Source organism: Ostrea edulis, chromosome 4, assembly GCF_947568905.1.
Source record: "Ostrea edulis chromosome 4, xbOstEdul1.1, whole genome shotgun sequence".
NCBI lineage: Eukaryota > Metazoa > Mollusca > Bivalvia > Ostreida > Ostreidae > Ostrea > Ostrea edulis.
In genome coordinates this window covers 81,382,249-81,395,130 of record NC_079167.1, presented here as the reverse complement: position 1 = coordinate 81,395,130, position 12,882 = coordinate 81,382,249, and the positions used below count along the sequence as shown (strand labels likewise).

At 34.8% G+C, this 12,882-nt stretch overlaps 1 protein-coding gene and 2 long non-coding RNA genes across 4 annotated transcripts in view; 2 read left to right on the top strand and 1 right to left on the bottom strand.

The window, feature by feature from the left end:
• The window catches only part of LOC130046494 (sacsin-like), a 40,964-nt gene that overhangs the window by 23,491 nt on the left and 4,591 nt on the right, over positions 1 to 12,882 (bottom strand). For both annotated transcript variants that reach the window (XM_056163930.1, XM_056163929.1), the window contains exons 2-4: positions 4,215 to 4,269; positions 1,609 to 1,758; positions 835 to 912 (exon numbers count right to left, since the gene is read on the bottom strand). In XM_056163930.1, the coding sequence (XP_056019905.1) occupies positions 835 to 912; positions 1,609 to 1,750 (220 nt within the window). In that variant the 5' untranslated portion in view covers positions 1,751 to 1,758; positions 4,215 to 4,269. The remainder of the gene's footprint in view (positions 1 to 834; positions 913 to 1,608; positions 1,759 to 4,214; positions 4,270 to 12,882) is intronic.
• LOC125670908 (uncharacterized) lies at positions 5,817 to 8,824 on the top strand. The gene is made up of 2 exons (XR_007368437.2): positions 5,817 to 5,949; positions 7,247 to 8,824. It is a non-coding gene; the product is annotated as an uncharacterized LOC125670908 (long non-coding RNA).
• Positions 9,704 to 11,106, top strand: LOC130054386 (uncharacterized). The gene is made up of 2 exons (XR_008802699.1): positions 9,704 to 9,803; positions 10,689 to 11,106. It is a non-coding gene; the product is annotated as an uncharacterized LOC130054386 (long non-coding RNA).

The following is a 12,882-nucleotide window of genomic DNA, read 5'->3' as shown; positions in this document are numbered from 1 at the left end:
ACGAACAGTGATCAGTTTCAAAACTCCTATTAGCAATACAAAATAGGTAGTTGGGCAACGCAGATTCCTGGATATACAAGAGGTGGGGTCAGGAGTGCTTAGGAGGAACAATCCCCTGTCGACCGATCACACCCACCATGAGCCCTACATTATGATCAGGTAAACGAAGATCTCCGTAGTCAAAATCAGTGTGCCAAGAACGGTTTGAAACACGGCAGACAGCATTGACCCAATGATATGTAGTATTGGCAAACTAGATCGTTAAAACGACCATAAAATTTGCGAAATGCTGACTTTAAACGAGACTGGTGAAGCCCCTGCACCATCAACCTGTTTGTCAGTAGCCTGCCTTGATTTAAAAACTGACCATACGCAGAACAAGCTTTTGTGTAACGAATCAGTTGAGATATATACACACCATATGCAGGCGATAATGGAATATTGCTACATAAATTTGGGAAGATGATGATGGAGATGAAACCATACTGATTGTCATAAAGTTGATTTGTTAGGTTGCCGTTGATATCAATTTTCAATAGAATATCTAAGTATGAAGCAGATAAAAAGAGATATTAATGATACTATGTTCAGTAAACATTCTCCTTGCACAATCCAGAAAAACATGTTCTTCAATATAAGTTTTGTATTCACCATTTCAATGAGCATAATATCCCCTAGTCCCAACATGAAGGCAAATGGAAACCACTCATTTAACGAAATGTTTTCAGAAATTCATTACGAGGACATAATGAATCACAGTTATAATGAAGTAAATCAGATGTTCCCCAGGACTTCACTATAACCAAGTTGTACTGTATTTATATTCCTACTTACCTGCCCCGCAACATTCATCCACTCGTGAAACTTTCGACTCTGAGCTTTCCACCTGAGGAATGCGCCGTTTTGTTCTTCCTGAAATACATAAAAAGAGATACACATTTCAATTTACCGACACTAATACAATCTATTATCAAATCTGTCCTGGATCTGGTCACCACTTTCTTATTTCACTGGGTACCATACTTTGCAACAATACTGTTGAGCAGCGACCTCGTTTTCATGGTGACCTAGTTGTTAGACACTCGCCATAACTAGGAGGTCTCAAGTGATACAGTTTGGATCCATACCAGGAAATTAGGCTTGCACAATTTCAGTCACTGATCACCTGATCATTGATGTGATATTTTAGCAGCTGTATCAAACCTTAGATGTTTGATATTGGTAGTGACTTCTTTCACCAAGCGCCGAGCAAGAATGTGAAAATAACAGATCAATACTTCAGAACAAAGATCCTGTGCCATAGTATGTGGCGTCACAATAGAAATAAACCTCAGCCATGACATGCACTGGTCAAAAGCTGGTGATATAAGTATTTAAAGATTATTGAATGGAACAACACTATGAATTCCTGTAAATTTAATAGGACCTTTGAACAGAAAATTTGAAATTGGTCGATTGAGTTTTGAAAAGTTATTACATATTAACAGGTAAAATGCAATTCTTAGAAATACTTATTTGATTAGAACTGTGCACGAGTCTTTGGCGCTCAAATATAAACAACATCTTTGGAACTTGACACTGACAGCAGGACAATATTCACTTACTTACCTGCAGAGTCTGATTTTATCCCGGTGAAGTGTTTAATAGTTGAAGACCCGGGTGTGTCTGGCAAATCTTCCTTCTTTAATCGTTTGTGTGATTCCACTGATGACTGCTTTTGTTTACGTTTTGCAGAATCTTTCAACTCCATTTTGCTCACTTTAATTACATCAAAATAATTCAAAATTAGTCAAAAATCACCAATAAGAGGTCCTCAGTCCTTATTGGTCACCTGAATATTTACTAGCCTCTATGAAATGTATAATGATTTTCCAGTTCTGCATATCTAAGTTGAATTAGAATTCAGCAGCAGTATGGAACAAGATGTGTTCTTAAAACACAAATGCCCCTAAAAGTGTCAGTAATGATGAAAGAATTTATATATATATTATATAGGCCTAAATTTTGAAACTCTTCAACAGCAATGGGTACATCTCCATATGAGTAGCAGTAAAAATCTAGCGGGATGTTAAACAGCAAACAATCAACCAACCAGCCAAGGGATCATGAAATTTACAATATTGGTAAAGGCCTTTATGCACTGCATACGAAATAATGCATTTAATGTTTCTTACAAATGTGTGGGCGTAGAGAAGTTTTTTAAAAATCGGTATATTTCTGGCAGTTTCCCCCCCCCCCCCCTTGACAGTAGAGGAGTCCTGAAAATTACGATTTATATCTCTCTTATCCCAAATATATTTCACACAAACTATGAAAACAAATAGACGGGTACTTATCAAGAAATTAAAAATGTTCAATTCTTAATGCACCACGGATGAGAAATAGCAATAGGTCATCTGAGTGACTTTGGTGACCTAAAACTTTCTTACACAATACCTATTCCTTTACCTATATATTCACAAACATTTTAACTCCTTTCCAATACATCAAAACTAAACCATTTTCAAACACATTTTAAAATGCTACCTCGTATAAATGCAAATCTAAAATTCCATGTCATGAACTAGACGAACCCTCCTTATCGCAATCATATATGTTTTCTTAAGAATTTTGTAGACTATCAATTTTTAACTTCATTCTATTTGCACTTAGTGACCCAACCCCATCCAACACCAATTACTGAATTTCTTCCACGTTTCTAATGATACACAAGGGATCAACCATCGTGTCATCTATATATGTCTTCAGTTCGTGTAAAATAGAGATTCATTCTTTAATTTTTGTGCTGACTTAACAATATGCTCGTTATGAATCTGTTTGACAAATGTCGATGTGTATTGTATACATGTGGACTATAATGTATGGAAAGTGAAAATAACAAACAGTAATCAAATTTCATAAATCCCATAAAAATATTTAATTAACAGTAAGGCAAACACGGACCCCCGGGAATACAAGATATGGGATCAGACAAACACGGACCCCCGGGCATACAAGAGATGGGATCAGACAAACACAGACCCCCGGGCATACAAGAGATGGGATCAGGTGTCTATGAGGAGTAAGCATCCCGTTAAACAGTCACTGGTTGACCGGTGAGTCATCTACATTGATAAGGTAAACGAAATAATCCGTAGTCAAAATCAGTATGTAAACAACGGTCTAATGATTGGTATGAAACATGTCAGACAGAATTCGACATACCGAAAGGTTGTAATTGCAAAAAAAGATCAATATAACAACCAAAGAATTTGCAAAATACTGACATTAAATGAATCTTTTAGAACCCTTGTAGCATTGACTTATTTCCCAGTGGCTTGATTCGATTAAATAATCGATCATATGCAGAACATGCACGTGTTGAATCAGTTGAGAGGCATAAACACCACAATGCAGGTGATAATAGAATATTGTTGCAAGAATGGGAAGGTGACAATGAAGAATCTGAAGTAATCCTGTTTGTCATAAAGTTGAGTTGTCAATTTGCTGATAACTTCTATGTTCAACAAAATATCCAAATATGAAGCAGATATGGAAGACGTTTTGGTGTCTTTTATTTCTAGTGCCCTAGGATATAGCGAATCGACACATGAATGGAAATAATTATTCTTAATAGATAAAACGTCTTTGATACATCTAAATGTCGAGTTGAAGGCAACAGCAAGCGATTCTCTCCTCCAATGTAGAAGCTTTTGAACAAATGCTGTCTCACAAGAATATAAAGGCAGGTCATCTAACAAAGGAGCACAGCTCGTGCTCATGGGAATTCCAACATACTAACCCTTACCCTTCCAACAGACTGTTAGAAGACCTGATCACCAAAGACTACCACAATATCTGTCAATAGGGAACTCTATCATCTTTTTAATATCAACTTCAGAGTACAAAATACTTTCTTGAATGACTGATCGCTAGATGAGCATATTTCCTTTTTCCACTTTTGATGATATAGTAATTGTCTTTGATCTTAAAAAGTTATAGTGAGAAATGGTCATGTAAAGTGTTTAAAAGTAATACGTTTTGATGTTATTGATTTGAGAAAAGTTTGATAATTTCAAATTTACTAAAAGCTTTTGTTTTGTTTGGTTTGGTTTTTTTAAATTTTTTTTAGAATCCACATTTGATTTACACAACATTGTAAAATGTGTAATTTTCTGTAGTATGTCTGTGTGTATTCTGAATTGTGTATATACGAACTCCATGGTTTATTTTACCTTGCTGTGGGTTGATTTCTTCGCTTCAGCCACCGAGTCCGACATGGTTGATCATCTACAACATGAAGAACACATCAGGGGTGTTGCTTAGTTCACTATTTCAGTGGTTCCCTTACATTTTGAAAGCTATTAGCCAAGGTTAAACGCAAAGGGCTCCTGATTTGAACAATGCACGTATGAATCTTGATGAATATCGTATACCTACAGAACTATTAGTAGAATATAAATATAATAAATATATTTCATTTTCAAAAATACATAAGGGTATGAACTGCAACACTGCACACCAGCACACATTTTATAAAGTCACAGTTAATTTCCTCATGAAAGGTGAAGATAACGAACAGTGATCAACCTCATAACTCCTACAAGCAATACAAAATAGATAGTTGGGCAAACACGGACCCCTGGACACACCAGAGGTGGGATCAGGTGCCTAGGAGGAGTAAGCATCCCCTGTCGACCGGTCACACCCGCCGTGATCCTAATGTCCTGATCAGGTAAACGGAGCTATCCGTAGTCAAAACCAGTGTGCCAAGATGTATTTTCAAAATTGGAATTTGTATTTTTATTATCTTCACATGTCCAGAATAGATCGAATCTTGACCTTTGACCCTGTGATATCAAAAGAAGATATCTACCTCTTAAAGAAACATTGAGGTGGTTTTGGTGAGGAAAAAATGCTCATATATTTAATTGATATGATCCCACCTCTGGTGTGCCCAGGGGTCCGTGTTCGCCCAACTATCTACTTTGTATTGTTTATAGGAGTTATGAGATTGATCACTGTTCGTTATCTTCACCTTTCATGATAGTATTTGATACACGTAAAACAGAACAACAAACCTAAATTTCAAACAAGAGACCCATGGACCACATCGCTCACCTTAGTAGCAGTTACTAGTAATATAAACAAGCTTGAGCAAAACTATCATTTTACAAGCAGCTTGGTTAAAAAAAAAACTTTTCAAAGGTAACGACTAAAAATACATTAATATCAAACTCAATTTAATAGAATTGACCACACATATGCCCTTGTACACAGATATAGCCTTTCATATTAACAACTTTTATCTAAAAAGATTTGTCTAAGCTTGGTTCCCTATATATTTCCATGTAAAACTTTGATCCCCTTCTCAGTCCTTTTCCTAACCCCAGGGGTAATGATTTCTACAAATTTTAATCTCAACTTCATCAGGAAGCTTTCATATAAGACCATGTTTAGCAAAATTCGGGTTAACGTCCAAAGTGAAAAAATTCTTGTTAAAATATTCGCTAACATTCTCTTTTCCTATGATGTACTGGTTTTTATATGTTGAGCTGGTGAGAGAACACTATTTTTAGGTTTATATTACTAGTATATGTGTATAAATCCTATAATTTGCGCTACTTTTTAAGATTGCGTCATACAACGTCGCTATATATCATTAGAAGTGGTACCTAACGTATTGTAAAACATAATAATCGATATGCAATGACTTAATATATAAAAGAAATTCCCTCTCCCAATACGCAAGAAGATTATTTTACTTATAACCTGAATGACACACCATATTTTACTTATAACCTGAATGACACACCATATTTTACTTATAACCTGAATGACACACCATATTTTACTTATAACCTGAATGACACACCATATTTTTCAATCCATTCGGCCATTTTCACAGGCTGTAATTGCTATTTGCGCAGTTCGTGGAAGTTGCAGAGGATGTGTTCATCGCATTTCAAAGTAAGTTTGAGAAATATGAATATATTTCACCTTTACTCGTTAAACTGTATAGCCAAATAGGGCATCGTCATGTTATTCGCTTCGCGGAGCGAATTAGCATGTACTCTACGGACTTAAATATAGCATTTATTCGTTAAATTTTGCTTTAATAAACGGAATAAATAGCATGGTTATAAAAAGTCAATAGTTAACACGTAATATAAATAAAACATGTCAAACCAATTCGCACCTCGGAGCGAATAACATGATTATGCTCCAAATAGGTGTACTAATTGTTTTTTAAAAATAATAAACAAGTGGCATGGAACGAATAGTATGGTGCACCTGGGTGGTGTGTTGACATAAACTCATAATATTCACGCATTGCGCTGAACATTGGAATTCCCACAACAAATCTATTAACGTAACTGTTGTCAACATATATTTATTGTTTATCTATTATGATAATATATTGTGAAAATTTAAAATTGTATATATACATATGTATCAGCTGATCATAAAAATCAGCTGTTCAAAGAACACGATCATGCCATTTCCAATTCTGAGTGCATGATCTTCTCGGGTCTATTTGCATTGTCTTATATGACGTTTGTCTCTCTTACGACACTAAACTTCATGTATGGTCTAAGAGACGTAATTGTATATAATGTATATTTCCATAATGATATATGTCTTTGGGTAGCATTTACGCGGAAACGTGTTAAGAAAAGTCGGAATGATTTTTACATTCAATAATTTTTATTAATATTTCGTCGCTTAATGGTTGTTTGTTTCATCACGAAATATGTTACGTTAGTCTGCAATCAAGCCATAAATACTAGAGATCATATTAAATGATTACCTGATGTTAGAGGAAATTCGCAGATGAATTAAACAAATAACGCTTGGAAAAATGATAATTAAAAAACGTAGTAATTATTTAATATTCGATTTTTCCATACATCTACCACAAGAAAGAGAATGAAAGATAAAATATTTTGCGAATTTGCTGAGAATTGTGAAGTAAGATAATATTCAACATTAGCTACAACAATTATTAGATGGTCATGGGGGAGTAAAATTCAAATGAAATGTTTGTGTATAGAATTATTTATGCAGAAATGTACATGTAGCTAAACTGTCCTATTGTTTAGTTGGAGACATGTCTCCCGTCGAATACATAAATGTAATTTTTCTTAATTCTATATCAATGAAAATACATGAGGGCATGAAAGTACAACCTTATTAATATCATGATACGTAACATTTATAATATAGTTTTAATAATGATGTGATACTGGAGTGATTTGAATTTCAGAATGATATAATATGTACAGCAAAAATTGATGGCAAGGGTGACATGAATCAGAATGACAAGAATCCATATTCCTACTCCTCAGTAACGCTATCATCACTGCCATCAGATTCATCAATGATAGTGGCACCAGTGACATATGCGGATCAGTCTTGAACATCACTGCAGGAATAGCTTCCTTGTTGTGTCTGCCAATAGCAAGGTACCAGACCATACAACAGCTATGTGGAAACAGATTCCCACAACACGGGCACCAAATGGACACCTGCAGTATCAGGCAGATATGTCAGAATTGGAAAAACTGGATCCAAACAAGACTATTTCTTGGAAGAAACATGTCGACTTTGAAGTTTAACCTTTAATAACCCATGGAACTTCCAAGAGAAATCCTGATACCATGGTTCTATGTGTTTATGTCATTTGAAATATAGCTGTGGGTTTTCAAAGTTTTTTGGATTTGTTAATTGGAAGAATTAATATTTGATGGTTCAAATGAAAATCCGCATGTTGAATTGTGAATGTCAAAATTTGTCTAATTTTTTTAATGAGTTCAAGAATGGCAGACCTGATGACAAGTGTAGAGTCAAAAGTTAACAAACTGTCCAAAACACCTGGTTTGAATTCATCATCTTGGAACCACATGAATTGGACACCTTGCAGTTAGAATAATGATCGAAGAAATGCTGAAAATCTTGCAAAGGGGGAAACGACAAGTTTCGGTCCAAGGCACTTGCAGCTATGCACGAGAAGGTGTTCTATCCAGGTCTGGGGTCAATTACATAGCAATGTAATCCATTACATTACCATTACTTAGAAAATTTCACATTACTATTGCCATTACTCCTATTTTGAAAGGTAATGCATTACATTACATTACTTGAGAGTGTATTACATTACACATTTACATAACATACGAACATACTGATTAAAAGAATGGCAGAAAAAATATTTCTTTATAATGATTTATGATTTTTAATTATACAGTAACATAAGCACAAAAAATATTCATCAATGTTAGGAAACACATCTAAGTTATATTAAAATTGCATTTGATTGTCATCAATGTTTCAGTCAATCACTAATATAATTAATTAATCTTACTAATCTTCAAAATATCATCAACTATTTGAAGTAATGTAAATGTAATGGAATATAATGTGCAGTACAGTATATTTTCTACAAGTAATGCCATTACATTAGCATTACTTGTTATTCAAAAATGGTCCATTAGACCATTACACCCCTATTACACTGCAACTGGCTGTCATTTAGTTACCATTACCCCAGGCCTGGTTCTATCGAGAGGTTATTGAAATTGTCTTTGGAGGTTTTGTCTCAGGAAGTGGCCGAGATTGATTGCGACATTTTTGTTGGATGTGATACACATGTCTACACTTGCTACACAATATATCATGTGGTGGTTTCAACAAGAAAGTTCTTGCTCCGGAAACGACAAATAGCTATGGATTCACATTTTTTCTGACTTTTCTTCTGTACATTAGATGCATTGGAACAAAAATGTTACTTTCCATTATCTTTTACTGGTTCATACTTTGCAATAAAATCAACTCTGAAAATGTAGTATTTTGGGTTTTTTTCCTATGAATTTAAAGAAATTTAATCTCTAATCCTTGCATATTTTCTTGGTGTTTGAGATCTGATTGTGTATTGATGTATTTACATTCAGGTACACAATTTCATGTTCAGTGTCTTGAAAGAAATGAATTTTTGAATAACGCAAACAAAAATGTATTTAACATTATAATTAAAAGATCTCCCGCTTGAAGGACTGGCTCTCTACCACTACACCACGACGTCTATGACGTCACTCGCTCAAAATCCTCAATACATCTATAGATTTAGGCCTAGTAAACGTTATATACTTCCATAATATTTTTAGTTATATCATGTCATGTTCTATAAATTCTTTTCATTTTGATCTTAGAATTATATTGGTGTCGCGTAAAATAAAACACTTTCTATAGCATTGAAGGTCCGATTTGTCGGACAGCAGATGCAGATTCGTTTGTTTACGTATTAAAATTCTATAGGTTTTCAAATTCTGCACAAACTTGTAATAAAAACACCATATATGGGATGTATTCTACATGAAAACGATATTGACTCCACATATGTACTTTGTTTTAAGTTTTCAAAGCAAAATATTTCATAAAATATCCACAACTCTTACAAAAATAAATATATCCGGATTGCTCTCGATTTAGTTCAAAGTTGATATTCATCAACAGCACACCTTTCGATCCGAAAAATCTCTCGTGTAAAATTTATTTGCATTGATAGATTTTGATAGGCTACGGTCACTTTTTGGATCGAAGGTCGTGTTTTATATGAATTATATGACTAAATTTGATAAAAGCGGAGATTTCTGCAGAAAACCAGACCGATACCGGTTTTGTCTTGTATAGAATTCTACAAGCTGACGTTTTGGCGGGGAAATCTTGGCACGTCGCGACGGTACATACATAAGGATTATATTCACTGTCATGATCGTGTGCAGGATTGGACAAAACAAGATGGCAGACGGCATTTCCAAACAAAGGTAGGCTCTTAAAACTCTTCATTTTACCGACTTATTAGACGACGAATTTATGAATTTAAAACACTGCCTGGCCAGGGAGGCATCATTAAGTTGATTGGTTGTTGGAATTCTTACTCATGTACACGTACAACTCTAAATTCATTGATCGAAGTTGACGATGTTGCCTCGATAGAATTCGAAGCGGGCGAAGATGTTTCTAATCATGTTTTCATGCATTTTAAGAAAGATACTTTCGGTAAAATAGACCCTGCACATATCTTTTGATGAAAACTTGAACCAGTGTATGCGATTTGTCCCTTAGATTGCCTTGGTTAGATAGATATCTTGACTTGAACATTTGCTAATGTGCAGGATTGGACTGTGGTCGTTTCCACGATAAACGTGCCGGATTGGACCTCGATTTTGGTTCAGGATTGGACCCTTTTTTTTATCTTTATTTTCAAAATCCTTTATATTTTCGAATCTCGACTTCACTTTATCATATTTTAGTTTGATTAATGTAGCTTATTAGATTCTCAGACATTTCCAACATGACCATGGTGTATTTTGAATTTTTTTTTACTGTTATCAAATTACATCGTCGTTTAAGTTCCCAACGACGACAATTGCAGTACTGTAAAAATATTCATTCGCTATCTCCTTCAAATTGAACCAATATAGCAGATCTATACATGAATCATCAATCTTTGCTTAAGACAGATGTAACGTTGACTGTTCGTATCCAGGATATATAAGGCCATTTTGACCTATAAAACACGTGAGAAATTATCATCATTTTATAATCCTCTGTAACAATATAAATTCGACGTTTCCTGAATTCAATTAACCCGCTTACATATTCCCTAATTCCAAACTCTGTTATATAGATTTTCTCCTTTGTTTCAGGTATCAAGCCCTAGAACTTCATTCCATGAGATGGGTACACTTCGAATGTGCGAAATTGGTGTTGAGGAATTCAAGACCAATTCTGAATTTCGTAGGCATGTAAAAAGGAAACATCAATCAGAGAAATTGTCTTCGTTTGTGACCAGTGCAACACACGCTTTTGCACATTATAAAAGAAACATGAAGTAAAAAAAATTACATTGTTTTCTGAATACACGAAGTGTATACATATACCATGGAAGCCGTTTTATATATCCGTTTATGTACATTATGAAACGATTATTTTTACGGTATTATGCTTTGTTTTACAGAGATACTACTAATCTTTTACATTGCATTTTACACATGTTGATTTGTTATTTCATTGAACCAGAAGTGTTCTTAATTTTTACTTGTTATTAAATATATTTCAATGTTATTGCGTTTGTATTGAACTGATAACAACTAGTGAAAAATTTGTATTGAAGAGTAACCTCTCATCTGAGCAGCAAATATTGAAGAAGAAAAAACATCATGGACAAAACTGCTTTTCATTTAGGTTCATATTTCAGCTACAGGAGTGATATTGCGAATTTCTGAGAAAATATCCTTTTTATTTTCTTTCATCATTATATGCACTCTAAGGTTGAATTCAATGTAATTACAAGAAACGAAAGGTTTTTAAATACAAAAATACTGATATTTACTACATTCCAACAAACACTTTTACCGTAAGTAATTATCCTTGTAAGTGAGTTGGCCTCGATATCTTGCACGACATATGCACTCAAGATTATTAGAATTAAAATGATAGGGAAATTTTTCAAAAGATAATAAATCCCGCTTTAACAGTCAAAACTGGTTCCAGCAGAAGCATACATATGAAAGGAACAAGTGCATATGGACAGATGATTAAGTATTGAAAACATGAACATCTCAACATCTTATAGCCTTTATTGTCATTGAACAGCTTTGTGAAATGTAAACCATCATGCCTGAAGAGATTATTATACGTCAAACCATGCTCAGTTTTAATAATTCCATGCAGATATCACAAACGTTGGGAATCGAACATGGTTTACATGTGTATATACAATATAAATGTATTTGCTTCTGCAAAATGAAGACTTTTCAACACGTTGATCTTCGAGAACAAGGCTCCTTCTAACGTGTGGCAGAACTTTAGATTCATGTGCGCGGTGAAATTCTCAAACACTTAAAGATTTTCGAGCTGGCTCTTCCGGCTTACTGATACTTCCTTGCTCCACGTGCTCTTTTAGGTTTGTCAAAACCATGGTTTTAGTACGAGACATAAAATAGAACACACTTCATTCATTTGCAACTTTTAAGCTTAAGGAAGTCCGCTCCTGACTGGATCTGTAAGAAAAAAAATGCATGTATTTAAGAAAGGGTCCAATCCTGAACCAAAATCGAGGTCCAATCCGGCACGTTTATCGTGGAAACGACCACAGTCCAATCCTGCACATTAGCAAATGTTCAAGTCAAAATATCTATCTAACCAAGGCAATTTAAGGGACAAATCGCATACACTGGTTCAAGTTTTCATCAAAAGATATGTGCAGGGTCTATTTTACCGAAAGTATCTTTCTTAAAATGCATGAAAACATGATTAGAAACATCTTCGCCCGCTTCGAATTCTATCGAGGCAACATCGTCAACTTCGATCAATGAATTTAGAGTTGTACGTGTACATGAGTAAGAATTCCAACAACCAATCAACTTAATGATGCCTCCCTGGCCAGGCAGTGTTGTAAATACATAAATTCGTCGTCTAATAAGTCGGTAAAATGAAGAGTTTTAAGAGCCTACCTTTGTTTGGAAATGCCGTCTGCCATCTTGTTTTGTCCAATCCTGCACACGATCATGACAGTGATATTATCAAATGATAACAATTTTATTTCAATTCATTCTACTTATTTTTTTAACACACCACAGGGCCGATATAGCTACACATGGTCTTAGTCCAAAGTTTGATCCAATATTGTCGCCCTAACATACCCTTGAATCTCCACTTTGTCAGGAAGCTTTCATGTGTATTTCAGCTCTTCTGGCTCAGTGGTTGAGAAGATTTTTAAACGACCCACCCTATTTTTGTGATTATCTCCACATTGAAGGGCATGCCCTTCATTTGAACCCCCTTCACCCAAGAATGCTTTGTTTCAAGTTCGGTTGAAATTGGCTCAGTGATTCTGGA